The following is a 22,533-nucleotide window of genomic DNA, read 5'->3' on the forward strand; positions in this document are numbered from 1 at the left end:
ATTCCATAAAGGATGTATAACCCACTGGCAACATTTACAAGATCATCTTTCTAATTTTGTTACCCCTATGGCTAGAATTATTAGCATATGTATAATTGCATTTGCATAGCTAATAATCTGTATGAGCATGTTTGAAGGAAACTTGTCACCAGGATACCTGTATAATGCCTCGGTATCTAGCAGGATATTGTCAAGTCCCCTGACAGGTACTTCGAGGGGCCATTTAGAAGAAGCAAATACACCTGCTGGTTCTGAGTTATTAGTGCGTGGCTAATAACAAGGATCCTGTTTAGAGACAGATTCCCTTTATAGAAATCATAAAACCAGTCGCCGGTATCACCGAGAAGGGTTTAGATCTCATCTCCAGGCAGGCGAAGGGGCATAAACATTGTGTTAGGTTTATTCATATATTCACATCTGGAATAACAAAGGTTATTCTTGCAGCTGGTAGGAACGTCAAGCTGTTTTATTGCATTTTACTGTCAGATGTTTTGTTCAGTCGTTTCGACTGCTTTGCATCCGAAGTCTTTTATCCTTAAATTCCTGCAAGAATAGCGCGATCTCTTAATCACATTTGCTTCCAGATTTATGGCAAGATGCTTATTTGCTCTGAGACATAAAATGTCAAAGGATGCGTTATAAATTGTGTCTGCCGCTGACACACTTCTGTTTGGTTAGGGGTTTTGCTATCGAACCTGAAAGAGATAAATTTTTCTTATAACCATTTTATGCGCTCCGGTAATTGCACCGCACACACGAAAGAAAGAATATTCCTGGAGTGGTATCTTCAGACAGGCTAAGATAAAAACTAAGGAGAATAGATTGAAAAAAATGCCCAGGAATATATCAGCGACAGAGCGTGTGTGATAAATGGCATTAAATATATCTGAGGAGCGCGGAGTTAGGGCGCTTCATCACTTCTCAGAAACAAAAGAACGAGTGCGAGAGAAAATCTGCGCGCAACGCGCGAAGACAGAAATAGTACAGAACACAGACGGGCGTTGTAATACCAGGAAAGGCGTAATATCTATTTGCTCCGGTATCATTCTTCATTTTAACCTTCCGAAGAGCAGATACAACAGTACAACATGGCATTTTATCACTAGGCCATATTTTACGGAAAAAAAAGTGTGAATGCCCCCTTAGAACTTTGTTACTGTACCGCGGATGGAGATTAGTCAGGGCTTTTTATTTGCAGGACAGGTTGTAGTTTCTGTTGCTGCCAGTGTTTGTATGTGTGACTTTCTCATCAATTTTGATTAGTTTTTTGTGAAAGCAAAGTGACCAAAGACTTTTTTGTTTTTTTATATTTCAAAATACGTTAATTTGCGCACTGCAGTATATTGTTTTTTTATGGCGTTCACCATACAGGATAAATAACGCTATTTTTGGATAGTGGGGACTTATACGTACCCAACTTGTTTGTTTACATTAGATATAAAGGTTTTTTTTTTTTTTTACTTTTTATTGCTTATTTTGTGTTTTTACAATGTGTGCGTGTGTAAACCTTTGAAGAAATGATAATATTTTTATTCTGCCACCCAGAGCTATTCTATGTGGACTGTAAGGAGTCTTACACAGCGCTGCCATAACCTCACCTCACCTCACCTCAGCCTCCTCCCATTACCATGACTGGACTCCCGGCCGCGCCTACCGCTTTCTGGCGCCATTTTTGAGTTCCCGCCTCGGCGTCCATACTCCGGGCAGGTCCCGGCTTTCTGTATTTTCTCCGCCATGCCATTACGGGTGCGCTCAGGGAATCGTCCTGCAGACACCGCCGGCAGTGATATGAAGAAGGAGCCGCCTCAGTGGAGCCGGACACGGACAGCGCTGCAGGAGCTGGAGGGGAGACTGCGCTGCTCCGTGTGGTAAGTATGGCGGCTGCAGGGGGACACACGTATGTTATAGAGAGCGGATACTATGGGGATAATGGGATTGTAATACACAGGTCTATCAGACTGCAGGATACTATGGGGGAGGGGCGGCTGTAACTGAGGGAGGGACATAGGACATGTCTGTGTATAGTGAGGTGATACCTGTCACGTGATCACTAAGTCATGTGACCTGTGCTCCAGCTGATACATGTCTATAGGGCTCAGGGCTGCACAGCATAGACTGTATGTGGGGGCAGGGATCAGTAGGGATCATATATATATATATATATATATATATATATATATATATATATATATATAAATCTCTGAGTACAGATAATGTAGTAGATGTCACCGGCAGTCCTATGTAACACCACAGATAAGAGCTCGATTACATCTGCGCCCTGGAGTCCGTTCTGCAGGTTTCCATTTCCTGCACAAAACTGAGCAGCAGACGGAAACCTGCAGGACTCTTTCATACCCATTCATTTGAATGGGTTTGAAAAGTGTCCGGCCGTGAGCGGCAGTGAGCGTTTTATGCTCTGCGCAGAAAAACAGGTTTTTTTTTTAACTGGACACAGAGTCGGACATACAGTACTCTGTATCCGATTTTTTAAAAAAACAAACAGTTTTGCCGCAGAGCGCTCAAAACACTCACCGGCGTTCATGGCCAGACCCAGCAGAAGACAGAAACCTAATACAGAATGCCGAACGCTGGTGTGAACCTAGTGTAATACAGTGATAACTCTCTGAGTACAGATAATGTAGTAGATGTCACCTGCAGTCCTATGTAACACCACAGATAACACAGTGATAACTCTGTAGCTGCTCACTTACCTTCCAATCAAATCTGACACTATATGATGCCTAGTACAGGTCCACAGAAAGGGACAGGACACAGGAATTGTATCTGCTTACTTGAAATTGTTGTGTCCTCACCGCTCACTCAGGCTCCACATCAGGCACAACATAGCGTATGGGCTTTCCTGCAATTTGCTAGGTTGCTTTTTAGGCTTACCTAGGTTTGCCCTACAGCTTAGTTGTGAGTCCGTACAGCTTTGGGATTCTTGTTTGTCTTTTTTTGGACCCTAAATATCTCCTTCTGCCATTCTGTATTGGGAGTTCTTCCAGCACAGACAATGATCCGATCTGTAGGGTGCTCTGCATGTAATGTATCCCAGAAAAGCGCTCGTTTGTGTCTACATAGCTTTTATTTCCTTCAGGGAATACTACTGTCATAAGACTCCATTGAAGATGAAGTGTAAACGGAGGCTAAGGTGTCATGTAGTGAATTACTGCAAAAAAAAAAAAGTTGTAGCTGAGTTTTTGCGTTTTTCTCCACTTTATTCTCTGTTCATTATATAGGGAAACCGCTTGTAATTTCCCAGCTAACATATCTTTCTGCCCTAGCCTTACACTGTTGGTTTGCCATCAGAACCGAGGCACTGAGTTGTGGTCCCACTCTGAAAGGATTATTCCCATCTTAAGAAATTGCTGCCAAGATGGTAATGACTGCATTCAAAGAGGTCAGAGGGAACTACAGCTGAGCTACACTATTTCTACAGGTCCGCATTTATGGAAACAGCACAACTAAATGGGCTACTCTATAGGAGTTACACTCAGCCAGTGCTGTCCTATGCAGTTCCTGTATGTTCGGCCGTGTGGGTCAGGCCAAGGAGCAATTATTCCCATCTTGGCAGAAATTTGCATTGGTGTGAGATCACTGAGGTCTGACACATCGATCAGTTGCATGGTTCCAGGTGGATACGGCTCTGTACACCATATAGTGCCATATTGAGCTGCAGTGCAGTGCCAACACTCTAATACTGACACTGCTGACCTCTGCTCATCCATATACAGTCTCGGAGAACCCCTTTAATGATATAGAATAGGTTATGCGGCACCGACGTGACACCAGATAATATACGGGCCGTTGCTCTCAGTATTCGCCTGTACAATCCTTCACGTTGCATCTCATTGGTTGGTTATTAAATATCCCTTTTTGTGCCGAAATGGTTAAACGTCGGATAATGCCGCTTGCATGACAGTAATTGGTTCTGCATCTTTTATACCTGCTTTCTTGGTAAATTCACTCCAAGCACAATATAGACAAATGAAAATTGATGGCGAGGAGCTGAGTGTCAGATTTGTTTTGTCAAGTAGGTTGTCAAGAAGCTCCGCAAATTGGCAAATGAATACGTTTCCTCCTTTCGTAGCGATTATAGAAAAAGAGGGCAAATGAGCTTCACTGACGCTGATGCAGAGAGTGGGCATAATGCAATGTCTCCGCATAGTAGAGCGCTGGAACTTTATTACATTTTATTCTTCTTTTTTCTTACAGTTTGTCGTTATTAAAGGGACCCGTGTGTTTGGGCGGCTGTGAACATGTGTTCTGTCGGTGAGTATAAAAATCAGAACCAACTGTATATACGTAAAATCGTCTCACACGATCTAAGGCACGTCTTATAGTAGTATAGTAACATTATACACAGTCCAGTCCTATTAATGTGACCACCGCCTACTTTTGACATCAACGTTAAATAACCAATCGCAGAAGGCACGTGTCATCAGCCATCTGGGTGCACTCATCATTGTGGAAGGCATAATGGATCAACACAAGTATGCATCTATCCTTGCGGACCATGTTCACCCCTACGTGTGAAATGTTTTTCCTCAGGATGATGGCATCTACCAGCAGGACAATGCGACGTGTCATAAAGCTTGCAGTGTACGTGCGTGGTTCGAGGAGTACCAGGATGAGTTTACTGTATGCCCTTGGTCAGCAAGTTCTCCAATCTTGAACCCAATAGAGAATCTGTGGGACCACCTTGATCAGGTTGTTCGCGCCATGGATGCTCAACCGCGTAACCTAGCGCAGCTGGCCACAGCACTGGAGTTGGCATGGCTCAACATCCCAGTGAACATCATCACAACATCCCCTCTCTTCCTGCACGTCTCGCAGCGCTCCGCTCTTCCAAAGGGGGTTATTCTGGATTTTGACAGGTGGTCACATTATTGTGACTGGACTGTGTATAATATCAAGGATGAGTCTGACCAAGGAGACTGAAAAGTATTCATCTGTCGCGCCCTGTTCTTTTGGAATCCGAGATGGCACAAAGTCCTTTCCTATGTTCAGATTATTTTTGGAAGCTGGCCGTTCCTGATCTATGGTGTTTTCCTGGGCAGCCTCATTTTCTGCCTTACAGCCCACCTGAGTCATGAGCCCAGCAGTGAATGAAAGAAGTCATTGCAGAGTAAGCATAAATCAGTCCGTGCCGGGTCCTCATGTATCACTGTGCGCCTTGTCTGCAGGCTCGTCCATAGCACACAAGCCTAGATCTATGTGTGTGCAAGTATATTTACAGTGCCCAAGAAAAAGTATTCACCCACTTAGCAATGACATGTTATATTGTGTCACTATTTAATGGACACTGTGCCCTTCTAGTGCCTGCTTGAGAATGGTGGTGTGTATTTAATGGGGTCAGTATATATACCTGTTCAGTGAACTTGCTCAAGCAGTAGATCTCTATGTGGCTGGTGCAGGGGATGCAAGGAAAGGGACTTTCTTATAGGATTGTAGACAGAATCTGCACAGTAGCAGGAAAGCAGATGAGATTTTAGTAAATGTCCTCTGCATGCGGGGGAAAAAGACAGCATAGAAATAGACGTGTAGTGTATATTCTTCTGAACATACATACATTTCTGTGGATGTACCCAAAGCTGACAAGTGAAGCGCCACAGTCTGGGGTCACCTATAAGTTGTTTTTTTTCCCTTTTGTAGATTGTGAGTCCCACATAGAGCTTACAATGTACATTTTCCCTATCAGTATATCTTTGGAGTATGGGATGGAAATCCATGCACATACATACGTCTTGCAGATGTTTTTTTTGCCCTTGGCAGGATTCGAACCCAGGACTCAAGCGCTGCAAGGCTGCAGTGCTAACCACTGAGCCACCATGTGGCCCCTGGGTCACTTATAAGTTTGTATTGGAATTGCCCCACTATCAGTGACCATAGATAGCACAGAGGTAACATGACAGAGGAAAAGGGCATCGGAAACAGAGAGAAAGGGGTAAAAGCCCAGCGCTAGCGTGCAAGGTCATTTTTAGCTATTAAATTACAGAAAAGCCATTTAACAAAACAGCTGTCATACTCTCATAGTGGTTTTGCTCACACTGATAGCCTATGTGTATCCTGAATACCGTATACCTGTGAATTTTTCCGAATTAACCGTATTTACTTATTCTTGCTCTATCTACAGCGTCCATTGAGTTTGACATGTAAAATACATACAATAAGCCGTTCACTGTTTGAAGCTTTTGTGGTGTCACTTTTGCCATATCTCCTTTTTTTTCCTTTCATTTCTAAGGACTTGCGTGGGTGGGAATGTAGGCAATGAGTGCCCTGTATGCCACACGCCCGCCTGGGTAAAGGATGTTCAGATCAACCGGCAGCTTGATAACATGATTCAGCTTTGCAGTAAGCTGCATCATTTACTGGATAAAGAAAAGATTGACGGTAAGTGATCTATTACTTCTACATTACTGACAACAACATAAGCAATATCACTTGTATATTAATGGGGTAACAGAAACTGATGTAAAATGTGTGAGAAAAGAGGCAGATTTTGGTGCACAGACCTTTTGCAGCAAAGTTTGCGATTTTTGATGCATTTGTACCCTGCAAACTACTTTTCCAAAAAGCAGGAGGAGGGTGGTCTCCCAATGTTCCCAAGGTTTATTAGAATTTACACCAGGAATTGCCATAAATAATAGCACAAATGTATACCAGCTTGAGTAGATACATGTATACTAGCTGGAGTAGATACATGTATACTAGCTTGAGTAGATACATGTATACTAGCTGGAGTAGATACATGTATACTAGCTTGAGTAGATACATGTATACTAGCTGGAGTAGATGCATGTATACCAGCTTGAGTAGATACATGTATACTAGCTGGAGTAGATACATGTATACTAGCTTGAGTAGATACATGTATACTAGCTGGAGTAGATGCATGTATACTAGCTTGAGTAGATACATGTATACTAGCTGGAGTAGATACATGTATACTAGCTTGAGTAGATACATGTATACTAGCTGGAGTAGATGCATGTATACTAGCTTGAGTAGATACATGTATACCAGCTGGAGTAGATGCATGTATACTAGCTGGAGTAGATACATGTATACTAGCTTGAGTAGATACATGTATACCAGCTGGAGTAGATACATGTATACTAGCTGGAGTAGATACATGTATACTAGCTGGAGTAGATACATGTATACTAGCTGGAGTAGATACATGTATACTAGCTGGAGTAGATACATGTATACTAGCTGGAGTAGATGCATGTATACTAGCTGGAGTAGATACATGTATACTAGCTGGAGTAGATGCATGTATACTAGCTTGAGTAGATACATGTATACTAGCTGGAGTAGATACATGTATACTAGCTTGAGTAGATACATGTATACTAGCTGGAGTAGATGCATGTATACTAGCTTGAGTAGATACATGTATACTAGCTGGAGTAGATACATGTATACTAGCTTGAGTAGATACATGTATACCAGCTGGAGTAGATACATGTATACTAGCTGGAGTAGATACATGTATACTAGCTGGAGTAGATACATGTATACTAGCTGGAGTAGATACATGTATACTAGCTGGAGTAGATACATGTATACTAGCTGGAGTAGATGCATGTATACTAGCTGGAGTAGATACATGTATACTAGCTGGAGTAGATGCATGTATACTAGCTTGAGTAGATACATGTATACTAGCTGGAGTAGATACATGTATACTAGCTTGAGTAGATACATGTATACTAGCTGGAGTAGATGCATGTATACTAGCTTGAGTAGATACATGTATACCAGCTGGAGTAGATGCATGTATACCAGCTGGAGTAGATGCATGTATACTAGCTGGAGTAGATACATGTATACTAGCTTGAGTAGATACATGTATACCAGCTGGAGTAGATACATGTATACTAGCTGGAGTAGATACATGTATACTAGCTGGAGTAGATACATGTATACTAGCTGGAGTAGATACATGTATACTAGCTGGAGTAGATACATGTATACTAGCTGGAGTAGATGCATGTATACTAGCTGGAGTAGATACATGTATACTAGCTGGAGTAGATGCATGTATACTAGCTGGAGTAGATGCATGTATACTAGCTTGAGTAGATGCATGTATACCAGCTGGAGTAGATGCATGTATACCAGCTGGAGTAGATGCATGTATACCAGCTGGAGTAGATGCATGTATACCAGCTGGAGTAGATGCATGTATACTAGCTGGAGTAGATACATGTATACTAGCTGGAGTAGATAAATGTATACTAGCTGGAGTAGATGCATGTATACTAGCTGGAGTAGATACATGTATACTAGCTGGAGTAGATGCATGTATACTAGCTGGAGTAGATGCATGTATACTAGCTTGAGTAGATGCATGTATACCAGCTGGAGTAGATACATGTATACCAGCTGGAGTAGATGCATGTATACCAGCTGGAGTAGATGCATGTATACCAGCTGGAGTAGATGCATGTATACTAGCTGGAGTAGATACATGTATACTAGCTGGAGTAGATACATGTATACTAGCTGGAGTAGATACATGTATACTAGCTGGAGTAGATACATGTATACTAGCTGGAGTAGATACATGTATACTAGCTGGAGTAGATACATGTATACTAGCTGGAGTAGATACATGTATACTAGCTGGAGTAGATACACGTATACTAGCTGGAGTAGATACATGTATACCAGCTTGAGTAGATACATGTATACTAGCTGGAGTAGATGCATGTATACTAGCTGGAGTAGATGCATGTATACTAGCTGGAGTAGATGCATGTATACTAGCTGGAGTAGATGCATGTATACTAGCTGGAGTAGATGCATGTATACTAGCTGGAGTAGATACATGTATACTAGCTGGAGTAGATACATGTATACTAGCTGGAGTAGATACATGTATACTAGCTGAAGTAGATACATGTATACCAGCTGGAATAGATACATGTATACCAGCTTGAGTAGATACATGTATACTAGCTGGAGTAGATACATGTATACTAGCTGGAGTAGATGCATGTATACTAGCTGGAGTAGATACATGTATACTAGCTGGAGTAGATACATGTATACTAGCTGGAGTAGATACATGTATACTAGCTGGAGTAGATACTTGTATACTAGCTGGAGTAGATACATGTATACCAACTGGAGTAGATACATGTATACTAGCTGGAGTAGATACATGTATACTAGCTGGAGTAGATGCATGTATACTAGCTGGAGTAGATGCATGTATACTAGCTGGAGTAGATGCATGTATACCAGCTGGAGTAGATACATGTATACCAGCTGGAGTAAATACATGTATACCAGCTGGAGTAAATACATGTATACTAGCTGGAGTAGATGCATGTATACCAGCTGGAGTAGATTTAAGATACTGGTGCACAGAGAACCGGAGATGTATCATCAGCCTCTTAATAAATTGGGCGTCTCTTACTAGAGTGCAGGGAAGGTAAAGAATGACGTACGATATTCCAGTCTTGATAGATCCTCCCCCAATGTTTGGATCAGTCATGTCAAGGATCTGGCATTTCTGTTACAATAATAGCCAATGTAGATGTGTCCGGAGCCTTATGTGGCAGGGTGTGTACACGTTCACTTTTTCAGGCCAAAACCAGGCCTCAAAATACGCACTCCTGGTTTCAGCCCCGAAAACTGCGCCTGTAAACCTAAGGCTGGAAACGCCGCAGGAAAAATCGCTGCATTTTACAGTACTTGCAAAATGGATGGGATTCGTGCGAATCTCAAGCCCACTTTGCGGAAAAAATCGCAGCGATTTCCAAAACCGTTGCGTTTTTTGAAAATCGCAGCATGTCAGTTATATCTAAGGAAACGCCGGCGGCTTCCCCATAGATATAATTGTGAGAGAGTGCACAGAGGAAAACTCCGTGAACTTTCTGTTCAAAGCGTTGCAGGAAGAACCGCGATGCGTTCACGCCGCGGTTGTTCCCGCAGTGCTTTAGCGCGGCATTTCCGGCCTGTGGGGACTTAGCCTAAATGTGTAAATGCACCTGTATAGATGTGATGTACAGACTTGTGGTGTATATGGGGGGGAGGCATTCTAACATAAGTAGTGACTGAATAGTTATACTATACAATCCAATGATGATTGGGGTTTGCTTACCGGTACGGTTCCATCGCATGCGGCTACAGCGACATCCTATCGCACCCTAACTCATCAGTTAACAAGTCAAACACAATGTTGCATCCACAAGTGAAACCCTACAGAAGAAATCTGAGGTTTTAACTTTCTTGAAGGTTCTTGTTTGTTTTCTTATCCTTCCAATTATAATTCCTATAATGCAGAAGTGCGCGGCGCCCGGATTGGCAGCACCTTTTGTTACACTTCATTTACTCACAAGAAGGTAATTAAGCTGTGAAATAAAAATCTGCTCAGATGGTAATTATTACGCCTTTACTTATCTCTTTTTGATGGGCATTTTCTCCCGTAATGACTGTGTTGCTGAGCACGCGTGTGTGTATATATTCACATGAGTCTTGCGTGTAAAGGTCCTTTCTATGATGGAGGGGACATTGAACAAGATAATTGTTTGGTAAATCGCAAGTCAATAAAATAAATGACATTTTTGTTAGGTGAAAAGGCGGTTTACTCATCATCTCTTTATTTGCTATAGCTAGTCAGTCTCTAGTGTATGTGTGACCTATCCAGAAGTACGCAGTCACCTGACAAAACCTGAGAAAGTGTCCTTAAGGCGTTTGTTCAGGTGGTATATATTCCTGTAGCTTTTTTTACCAGTATACAAGAGCAGTGGACTGCATAAATACAGTGTACCAAGCGGTATAGGCTTAGTACTGCCTTCTATCAAAGGTATATGTCTGGACAGTCTTCCAATGTGTACCTCGGGTGGACGGCTTAAGCTGAGCCTACGTACGATTTGTGTAATGCTCATATTCTCATGTGAAATATCTGATGGCGATACATAGAGGAGTGTCACTACATAAGTGATGAGCATTGCGTCTTACAGAATCACTCTGTTGCAGAATACATTTGGAGGAAAACGCGTCTCGGATGTCATCTACTGATTGATACACATGTAGTATTCACATAGGGGTCATGGTTTATTGGACAATACTGTGCACCCGCTATTTTAGATCTTTCTTAGGGGAAAAGGCATCCCCATCTTTATGTCTTATAAATATAAAAAAAAATTAGATCTAGACCTGCAAAGTCATACAGACCCCGTATCAGTGGACATGTCCCCCTTTGCCACTTTGCTGCATCCTGTTGTGGTGCCAAACCGCCATCTTTCGTCTTTTCTGCCACATCTCACCACGGCAATGCATCGGTTTTCCCACCAATATTCTGCCGGCACAGATAATAAACCTATGTCCCCACTTACCTGCACTTGTGCAATAGTCCTCTTTGTGCCAGTGTTTTGTCCTTATATCCCCTGTTTGACCTCATCTGACCCCGTCTTGATCTACCGCTGGTCTGCCTCGTTTCCAGAACTTACCTGACTTGACTCCAGCCTGTCTGTCATTGTGTATGTTCTTTATTAGCCCTGTTCTCTGTTTCCCTGACTACGACTACTTCCTTCTGACTTGGTATCCTCTGCTAAGTAATATGTCGACTGTTGCAGAGATTATTCTCGGAGCCTAAACGCCCTTTGTATTCGCGGCAGTAAAGTCCAGATCCGTGTACAGGGGTTAAAGGGTTAATACCAGGGAACCTTTTAAACTCTGCTGCCAAAGATTTTAGATTTTTAGATAGTCAGAAGAGAATGGATCAGCGGTGGAATTGTTCATACAAATGATCCATTTGCCATCTTGAAGAACTGAAGTGCCCAATCGGCTGCCAGACGTACTATCAGGGCTGTATATAAAACTGCTCCACTATTTGGTGCATGTTGGCTGCACCATTGTGCATTTCAGTTTCTACACTCCATTTACCAATTTTTATGATAATGAGTGAAACAAAGCGGGAACCTAAAATAGGCTGGGGCCATTATATCAGAAATTTAAAGGGATCCTATCATTCAGAAGGAATTTTTTGTCCCTAACATGTCAGAATAGCCTTAAGAAAGGCTATTCGTCTCCTACCTTTAGATGTGTTCTCCGCGCTGCCGTTCCATAGAAATCCCAGTTTTCGCCGGTATGCAAATGAGTTCTCTCGCAGCACTGGGGGCGGGCCCCAGTGCTCAAACAGCACTGGGGGCGTCCCCAATGCTGCGAGAGAACTCTCCAGCGACGCCTCCATCTTCTTCGGGAATGTCCTCTTCCTGTGTCTTCTTCCGGAGCAGGCGGTGAACTTATAGGCCTCAGGCAGAGCCGACTGTGCATGCCCACAGGCTACAAGAAAATGGCTATTTACTTACTGTGTAAGCAGCCATTTTTCTTGTGGCCGCGGAGAGTTCTCTTGTAGCATTGGGGACGCCACCAGTGCTGTTTGAGTGCTGGGGCCCACCTCCAGTGCTGCGAGAGAACTCATTTGCATACTGGTGAAAAATGGGATTTCTACGGAACGGCGGCAGAGTGAAGACATCTAAAGGTAGGAGACGAATAGCCTTTCTTAAGGCTATTCCGACATGTTAAAGACAAAAAATTCCATCTGAATGATAGGATCCCTTTAAGCCAACCTCTGACTAGTGTGTATACTTGAGCTCTGGTGGTCCCAGGCGCTTGAAACATTTGTGGGAGAATGAATTGAGACTGGCGTAGGAAATTGTCTGATCTGTCAAAAGTCGTGCATGACACTCTTATTTTCAGTCCACCATTTCTTACACGGTTGCTCTCAGTATTTTTAGAACTGATTTTTTACAAAAGTGTAACATATGTGGCCAACTTGCACCAAATCCTTTTGCACCCCAGTGTGTCCATACCTGTTTCCCTAATCCTTGATATACCAGTTTTGCTGCAAGATTACAAACATGGACTTGTGGGACCGAGAAGACTGTAGAAGACTCTAGAGCAGACCTGGGCACAGCTAGTGGAATTTTTTTCAAGGACCTGTGATGATGTCATCACAGCCTATCACCAGGATTGGCTAGGACTCATTAGTGGGCGGAGCCACATGCGACTGTGTGCTTGATGCAAGCTGCTGGTAATGGGGGCTGCTGGCAGATAAAGAGAGAAGAGACAGCATGTGTGAGGAAGAGGAGGGACTAGGGGCAGATGTAGGGGGGCAGTCAAACTGAATGCACATGGAGAGGGGACATTAAACTAGGGGACAGATGGAGGGTGACATTAAACTGGGGCAGCTGGAAGAGGATATTAAACCATGGGGGGAAGCTGGAGGGGGACATGTCTTCCTCTAGTTGCCCCCAGTTTAATGTCCCCCTCCAGCTGCCCCAGTTTAATGTCCCCTCTAGCTTCTGCTAGTTTATACTGGGGCACCAGGAGAGGGACTTAATACTGTGGGACATTTGGAGGGAAACGTTATAGCGTGGGGGTGTATAATGTTAGGGTGACTGTAGGAGGATTTTACTTTGTGGGGCACATGGAAAAATGATCGAGAATGGGCGAAGTGGGTGGAGCTAAATATGCCGCGACGCGCATGGCCCTCTGGAACCGTTACAATTTCTCATGTGGCCCCATGGGAAAATTAATTGCCCACCCCTACACTAGAGCCTTGTGTTCATCTAGATTCCAATCCTGGCGCGGCAATTGGTCTTGGGAAACACACATTTGCTTGGTTATCTATAGCTTGTTTTGCATGTGCGGCATCTCACATAATGGCTAAAGACGAGTTTTTAAACGGCTCCTTTTTTTTCTTTTCTTCTCTAAAGCAAAATAATCATCCCACAGTGAAGGCTAAAATTGTTACCCAGATGGCACCGAACCATTTTCCTTTGATTTTTTTTAATAAGAGACGCGTTTATCAAAGAGATTTCTCAACTTCTGTTGGTAATGGGAAATAATTTGAAAGGCACACAGCGTGGATCATTATATTTCTTTGATGCAGATTAATGGCAGCTAAAGCAGCGTTTTGTAATTGCTTCATTTTGCCGTGGAGTTTTGTTACATTAAGATGGTAGGAGAACGTCGCTTTAGTCTTATAGATTTTACATACATGAAGGAGAGGTTTGGATGGCCGCCAATTTTAAAGGAAAATCCTTTGGTCTTGAAAATGGCACTGTTGTTTTATGTCTCAGTGCTGATGAGCTTCCCAAAATGTAAAACTAAAATAAAAGTCATACTTGCTGTGTAACCTTACTCATCTTAGGTTTTGGAGAAGGTCATCAGAACATGACTTGAAGTAGTTGCTCCCGAACGCTCGATGTTCTGCTCAGCTCCTGGGTCTGTTTTGGTTTAAAGGGATAGTCCGGGCTAAAATATGGATGCAATATCTTATGGACAGGTTGTTATTATCTTACCATTGGTGGGGATGAGACCCAATAGTCCGTTCTCGGCAACTCATACTCAGAGGATGGAGTAAGACATTCACGGGTGGTCACTTTGCAAACCCATTCAACTGAATTCAAGTGAACCCATTCAAGTGGGTTTCCGTCTCCTGTCCAATTTCTCTCAGCAGAAGATGGAAACGCAAAAGTGGAAACCGGGTGCAGGTGTGAACCCGCCCTAAGTGGATCATGTTGGGAGTTGTAGTTTCACAGCAGCTGGAGTGCCGAAGGTTGTTGTCCCCTGTTGTAGTCAGGGAATCAGAGCTTAGGGCTCGTTCACATCTGCGTTCACTGTCCTTATTGCAGGTTTCCGTTTCCTGCATAAAACAGATGCAGGAGACGGAAGCCTGCAGGAGACTTTCTCACCCATTCATTTGAATGGGTGAGAAAGCTGTCCGGCCGTGCGCGGCAGTGAGCGTTTTGCGCTCTCCGCCGCGAAACCGGGTTTTATAATCTGGACACAGAGTCGGACATGCACTACTCTGTGTCCGGATAAAAAAATCCGGTTTCGCGGCGGAGAGCCTAAAACGCTCACGGCCGGACCCGGTCTATGGTTTCCGTCTTCTGCCATGCAGAAGACGGAAACCATAGAACGGAGTCATGAACGCAGGTGTGAACCCAGCGTAAGCTGCCATGACAGTCCGTTTCCTTCTGCATTCTCTGTGTATCAGCTGTTGAGATCGGCTAATGGATGGGGTTGCCAAATGTTTGACCCCCACCAATCTGATACTGATGACTAGGTCTAGGTGTTTATGACCTAAATCAACACTAATTGGGTATTTTACCTCAATTACAACTGAGAGACAATTAGGTCATGGCACTTTTAAACCAGACCCCTTTTACTGTATGAGTATATGTCGCAAGGTTAGCCCAGATCAAACTTGGTCAAACCAAAACTGCTCTCATCTTCTGGAGTCTCTGTGAGTTGGACCATATTACTGGACACATGACACAGCTGAGGGCTAGGAGAAACTGTATGACTCCGATACAGACACCAATAAGATTATCTTCACTACAATCTACATTGTATAATAGTGTTAATAGCCAATAATGTATGCAAATAAGGCCTCGTTCACATCAGCGTTCGTATCCCATAAGGGGAAGTCCGCATGAGGACCCCCCGAACAGAATACCGAATACAACTGCAAGCGGTGTGCAGTGAAAGCACTCGGACCCCATAGACTATAATGGGATCCATGTGCTTACCGCCAGATCTCCGCACGGAACATGCGGACAGCAAAGTAGTTCACAATCTACTTTCCTGTCCGAATGATTCCTGCGGAGACCGCGCGGCAAGCTCATGGACCCCATTATAGTCTATGGGGTCCGAGTGCTTTCACTGCACACCGCTTGCAGTTGCGTTCTGTAGAGTCCCCAAGTGAACTCCCCGAATGGAATATCGAACGCAGATGTGAACCAAGCATAAGATAAGAAATCTAAATCCTATTATTCTTCTTCTTTTGTGTTTATGATCTGGTTTACCACATTATCGATCAAATCTGTATAAATAAGTTGTCTCTTGCTGTTTGCGCAAAAGCCATTTTGGGCCGATATAATAAGAAATAAAATAATAACATCCATGAAGTGTTTTCTGAGTTCCGGATATTGAATGTAGACGTTTTTCTCAGCTTTTTTTTCTTACCCCATTAAATCTATCGGTAAAACACTTCTAGCTAACTATAACATGCCGCGATTTACAATGCCACATGCGGTTTTTGAAAACGAGTAGAAATGAGCGTGTACTATTCGAAACGGCCGTTTTGAATAGCACACACCCATAGGAGTGAATGGAAGCGGCTGGCTGCTTAACCCCTTACGTGCCGGCTGCTATTTCGAATAGTACTCGCTCATCTCTAAAAACGAAAGTTTTTCCAAAGCGTTTTTTACACAATATGTGGATGAGAGGAAAGAAAAACTCCCTAGTTTTTCTGGTAATCTGAAACACTGCATTTCTGCAAGGAGTGGCCTCGGCCTCAAGGGTTTGTCTTGGCCTTTCCATTATAATTGGCAGCTGGTACAATGACGGCTGATTTCCCCCCCCACACACACACACACATTTGTCTGCCTTCGCCCAACCTCCCATGATCATCTGGTATCATTGGGGAGCGGTGTCTGGGAATGTATAGCACATTACATATGTCTGCTATAGTGGAAGCCACGATATAGAACTATATAACTATAGGCCACCTCAGGTTCCGGTCCAAAATATGTGTAGCTGTGACTGGATGCCAGTGCAGCGCCCTCCGCTCCGGATTAGGCCCAAATGAATGGGCCTAGTCGGGAGGAGGGAGTGTCTGAGCATGTCGACGTTTGTTCCGGCTCCCGGAAAAAAAAACTGACCGGCTCCCATTGATTTCAATGGGAGCCGTTTTTTTTGGTCAGGATTTTGAGGCGTATACGGCCTGAAAAACCTGACCAAAAAACCCCGTGTGAACTTACCCTAAAATGGCATCCGTTAGAGGGGTCTGTCATTGTAACCCAGGGAAGGGGCAGACAGACAACCAAAACACCTCCTCCCCTTCCCCAGCAACTACTGCACCCAAAAACTCCGACCATTTTAATTTTTGAAATTTTCCAGTAGCTGCTGCATTTCCCCCCTCGGCTTATACTCGAGTCAATAAGTTTTCCCAGTTTTTTTGTGGTAAAATTAGGGGCCTCGGCTTATATTCGGGTCGGCTTATACTCGAGTATATACGGTAGTTACCTTTTCCGCTGACCTTCATTAAACGCAGCCCCGAAACGTGACTTTTTGAGGGACCAAATTTTACTTTTGTTCGTGTTGTCACGCCATATGCAGCGTTCGCTTATAGAAGCCCCTTTCACTCAAAACTGATTCTTTGCAGCCATATGTCTTTTTGTTTTGTAGAATTTGCTGGAGGTCACAAGGGACACTTCAATAACTTTATCAGTGTATAAATATTTGATCAGCGCACAGTTTCTTCTCTAACTGCTGCTCACATATCAGGTCCGGTTAGAGCCAAAACACGTATTTAAAAATTTATCTATTTCTTACAATAACAGCTGATGTGCGTCTTTCCAAAGCCAGCGGCTCCCCTGCCCGCAGCGAGCATCTCGTCCTGGCAGGTAGTCTGCTCTGAGACCTTGTGCTGCCAGCCCGAGGAGCTGAGGGACCCAGCAGACTCGGCATTTTTTATTATTTGCTATGGCTTTGTTCACGGTTCCGGTAGACCTAGAGAGCGATGCACAGAAAGTCTCCTCTGACGTGAGGCTTTTGTAAAGCCAGGTGAATCCAGCATCGGAGCGGTTACATTTTAAAGCTTTATTAATTCAGTTACGACTGAAACGCGAGTCAGAGTTTTTTTAATTGAATTCATAAAGATGGCAATTTATTAATCATTTTCTAGGAGGAATTACAGAGGAACTGTACAACAGACGTCTAAGGAAAGTTGGTCCAGAATTGTTATATTATGTGGAATAAAAGTATTCGCTAAAAACAGACATGTCAGGAAAGTGCGGGTTCTCTTTAAAGGGATACCCCATCTTCTTTTATGTTGGTTGTGACTAGGGATCCTAAGGGTCTATCTAGTTGTTTGCTGTGCGTCTATGGCTAGGTTTACACATTGGGGGAGATTTATCAAGCAAATTTAACAGAATTCTGAACCAAAAGCTGTCTAAGATGCCTTGTGCCACGTTTATCAAGTGTTTGACACTTTTTTGACTTTCGATAACAAAACTGTTACTCCCCTCTCTTGGGCTCTGGCGCCAAACCCTGCTGTTTTTGGTGCTTCTGCCTGATGTTGGAGACCGCTGAGGCCTGTGATTGGGCCTTAGCAGTCACATGGTTCACATAGCGTTGTGACACTTTTTAATATTTACGTCACAACGCCACATGACCCGCTGAGGGCCAATCACAGGCTGACATTAGGTAGGAACACTGAAAAGAATAGGGAGTTGCACTGGAGTCCAGGAGAGATGAGTAACAGTTAGTTTTTTTTATGTTGGACTACCTCTCCCCCTCCTGATGGTACTTGTCCATAGATGAGTACTGGGGGGTCGTTACTCACTGCTCCGCATCATCACTGGGCGGCAAGGAATGCCCCCTCTCAGGAGGGGCATTCCTGACAGACTGTCAAAAACGCTCTTCTGATACTGAAGAGCTATGGTACCAGCACCGATAGCTCCTCATCGGGGGCACGGATCGTGAAAGCCCACACATATTTAACATTAACAACAGCCGGGAGTAACATTGATCTTCTACATGCTTGTCCCAGGTCCTGATCCCTTACACTATAGGCAGAAGGGACCAGCAGGCATCACTGCACCAGAGCCCTCACATCCTGGCATGTGAAGGCAGCAGTGATGACTACCGATCCCTGCTGCCACTAGTGCAGAGCTTGGGGTTTCCACCCTAGAGGCAGGATCCGGACCGTTGAGGATCTCTGACCCTAGTCTATATATAAGAGGGATTCCATTTTTTTTAAATTTACCTTTCTTTCTCAGGGCTTTGCATTTGTAGACACGACCAATTTTGGGTAGTGTTGACTCCTCCCCAAGTAGATACCTACTTTGTTGCATATTTACTTTCACCATCACTGGCTTTTTCATATTGTGGGGATAACGTCTATCCTTAGGGAGAGACCACCTTCTCAGGTGTGTGGAGACTTATACAGCCATAGTTGCTCCACTGCAAAGGAACATGGGAAGAATATGCAAATCTGTCTCCCAAGATGTAAACAGGGAGACAGTGCCTCTGTTATGCTGCCCTCTATAGCAAGCACCCTGAACAACATGCCCGACTTCCCAGAAGCCTTTGCTGCATGATGCGAGGTTATAACCAAATCAATTTCTCAGCTACGGAATTGATTTGGTTATAACCTTGCATCATGCAGCAAAGGCTTCTGGGAAGTCGGGCATGTTGTTCAGGGTGCTTGCTATAGAGGGCAGCATAACAGAGGCACTGTCTCCCTGTTTACATCTTGGGAGACAGATTTGCATATTCTTCCCATGGCTTTTTCATGAATTAGAGGAGCGTCACTGCTTCTGACTGACCATGGCCATTAATGAAGGAGTCAGAGCAGTAGTGGAAAAATGGGGTTGGACTCCATGGTTTGGCCTACCAACTCCATAACCCTGTGTTTTCTTAACAGTCCATTATCGTGAACATACACTTTCTAAGGTATTAAAAAGATGGCGGTCTAGTAAATACATGGTAAAGGAGACAGACACGATTGGACTGTTATGTCTGTTGTTCATCATGGGTTTTTTTATTATTAAATAAAATGCTCCTATTTAAAATAAGATTGTGCTGCCCTTTTCTGTTTTATTCTGACTTCAGAGTGATCAGTATTATTTTTTTATTAATTTTTTTCCCCCCTAATTCCTTTGCACGTCATCCCGCCATGTATGACTGCCCTCTGTTTTGTCCCAAGTGCTTTGCGTTATATAGATTCCTTAAAAGTTCTGTAGCCAGATTTGAAAATTGCCAAATCAAGACAATCTTCTCCTGGCAGGTAAAATAAAATCCCAAGGGTGCCCAATTTTAAGACCATTTAAAAAGAGTACCATTTCACTACAATTGCTTCTATTAGGAACTAATGGTGCTTACATACACCGCTGAAAATGACTTAGAATTTTCACTTCTCGTACAGGAAATAAAATGGATTTATGTCAAGATGTATCACTCAAAGCAGATACTACGGAAGGAGAAACTAAGAAAAATCAGATAAAGATGTGGTTTAGCCCCCGGAGAGGGAAGGTGAGGTACGTTTTGGAACGTGAAGAAAACAACCAACAGATTCCAGAAGACGCCGAACAGGCTTCATTGTTGTCAGCTTACGAGTTTGTGTCTTCTTCACCTAATGTGGAGCAACCAAAAAAGAAGAGCGTGAAAGGTAGGAAAACGAAGAAGAAGCAGCTGGAGGATATTAACCAAAAATGGGGTATAGGGACACATAATGAGCACACTGACAGCGCCAAAGAAAGTAACCAAGGATCCAGTAGATCGGTGTCATTTTGCAGCCCTCCATATATACTTCAGACGCCTGATGATGTGCAAAATAGCCCAGAAAAGTTGGGGCTCGGGTTAGAGAATAATGAGATCAGAAACCTGAAAGAACCTGAAGAACCTGTGGCATCTGTTGTGTTGTCTCCTGGGCCTGGACAAGAAGCTAGCGGCAGGGTTGATCTGAACCAAGAAAATGGACAAAATGAAGGTCAGTTGGTGGAATCTGTGGAAGAACTGCCTGGTCATGAGAAGACGTTACAATCTACACGGCTAAGGAATGCTGCATGTGGAAGAACCAAGCGAGAGAAAACGCCTCTAAAACGTAGACAAAGCTCAACCACATCCCCTAAGTCCAGTGCCACAAAACGTCCAAGAAAAGCAAAGCTTGCTGATAATTCCAAGTCAGAGGATGATACCGGTAGCCTTCGGAAAGTCCCAAACCATGAGGTCCACAAATTCCCTAAAGCAGAGACAAATCCTAGGCCCCCTCCGACCCCCCGCACTCCTAAAGAAGGTAGAAAAAAGAGCCAACCTGGAACCAACATTCACACGTCTCCAAGTAGTTTGCCATTTACTAAGAAGAACCACAAGGGTGAGACCATGCTTCATGTGGCTTCTATAAAGGTAAGATTTTGTTCCCTATATTGTACACTTGTTTTTTTATGAAGAATAATGTAATTTTAGGATTGTTGTTACTTCACGTAAAGCCTGTATGGCCAGCCTTAGGCTCATTTCCATCTAAGGTCTATCAGGATACAACACCTCAAAGCATGGTTTGCAAAACTAGACATGGTGAAGGGGTATTTGTTATGGTCTTACGCTAAGTTCACACTAGCATCACCTCTCTTCTTCTCACTTCCTATATTCACCCCCCCTTCCCTCCATCTTGTTTAACTGGACATTATGTAGTATCACAATACTTATGCAGATCAAGTAATATGCACATACTTGTAGAGAAGGACTCAGTGTTATCTGTGTTTTTACATAGAGAGATAACAGACTCTGCTTTATCAGTAAACTGATTAGCTGAATGGATTGGCCTACTGGCACTGAGTCAGTGATGTCACTTGTCCTATCTCCCAGGTCTCTGGTTATAGAAACGCTGTGTAAACAATGGGAGGAATAAGTTCACATAGCAGGCAAACAAAGCAGCATTTGTAAAGCAATATATTTAGAAAAAGTCTTCAATTTACATAGGATCCTTGAGATGGGACAACCCCTTTAATGATAACAACTTCAGTACATCTAGTTCTGTAAATTATATTTTCCATTTATAAGCCTTTAACGTGTCACTCCAAAACCAGTGAAGTGACTCCTGTTACTGAACACTTGACTTCGTTTTTTTAACTCAAGCTTTATGTTAAGCACATTTCTTTTTAACAGGAAGTATATTTAACAGGAAACATGGCCACACCTTCCCTTTTAAGCTTTTCAACAGCTGAGCTGATTTTTATTTTTTTTTTGTTTACAGTGGGTTAAAAAAAATAAATAAAAAAAAAAAATCCCTGCTGAAGTTTTTATCGCAGAGCATTAATGATGTAGTTATTCCCAGCTGTCAGATCTAAGGCTCTCTTTATGTGCGGCAATCTTTATCACGTTTTATGGCTGTTCTTGGATGCTTATTAGTTCCATTTTTGGCGTCTGATTTGAGTTAATTTAATCTTTTGGAAGGCGATGGGACTCGTGCCTGATTATTGTGCCTTTTCCAGGAAATGCTCCATTGGTAAGAAAATTGGTCTGGAACTAGTTGGATTCTCCAGGAGAATACTAAAAATTTTAAGCTGTGGCAATTAAGCTATTGTGTGACTGACAATAACTCTGCGAGGAAGATGAATGAAAGTTGATAACCTGGCCCACAAGAGCGCTTCCTTGCAGACGTTGATTTCCAGCTCCATTTTCAGAAGTTTGAAATCTCATTTAATAGTCTTAACAATGACTTTGCTTCTGGCTTAAAAAAAAGAAAATAAAAATCCCTCTCGACTGCAAAAATACCTGCTTACAAATGTTACGTCTTATTAAGCCGGGCCTCAAAAATAAGTTGTTCAGAAAGGCTGAAGGCTCATTCACAAAGGTGCCCAATAAAGTACCAGAACTACAAATGGTACAACTCGCTTTTGGGAGGGCCTGTCGTGGAAAAAAGAAGCGAGCTGCCCTTTCTTCAGGCAGATTCTTCGGCTGATTCAGCCCCGGTGTCTGCCTTCGCGACACTAC

General features: G+C 43.2%; 1 protein-coding gene across 1 annotated transcript in view; it reads left to right on the top strand.

Annotated features, from left to right (window-relative positions):
- Positions 1-1,734: 1,734 nt before the first annotated feature.
- BARD1 (BRCA1 associated RING domain 1) overlaps positions 1,735-22,533 on the top strand; it is a 45,006-nt gene continuing 24,207 nt past the window's right edge. Inside the window, exons 1-4 of the mRNA XM_075284944.1 lie at positions 1,735-1,868; positions 4,216-4,272; positions 6,245-6,393; positions 19,967-20,946. Coding sequence (XP_075141045.1) covers positions 1,735-1,868; positions 4,216-4,272; positions 6,245-6,393; positions 19,967-20,946 — 1,320 coding nt within the window. The remainder of the gene's footprint in view (positions 1,869-4,215; positions 4,273-6,244; positions 6,394-19,966; positions 20,947-22,533) is intronic.

Source organism: Leptodactylus fuscus, chromosome 8 (genome assembly GCF_031893055.1).
Source record: "Leptodactylus fuscus isolate aLepFus1 chromosome 8, aLepFus1.hap2, whole genome shotgun sequence".
NCBI classification, from domain to species: Eukaryota; Metazoa; Chordata; class Amphibia; order Anura; family Leptodactylidae; genus Leptodactylus; species Leptodactylus fuscus.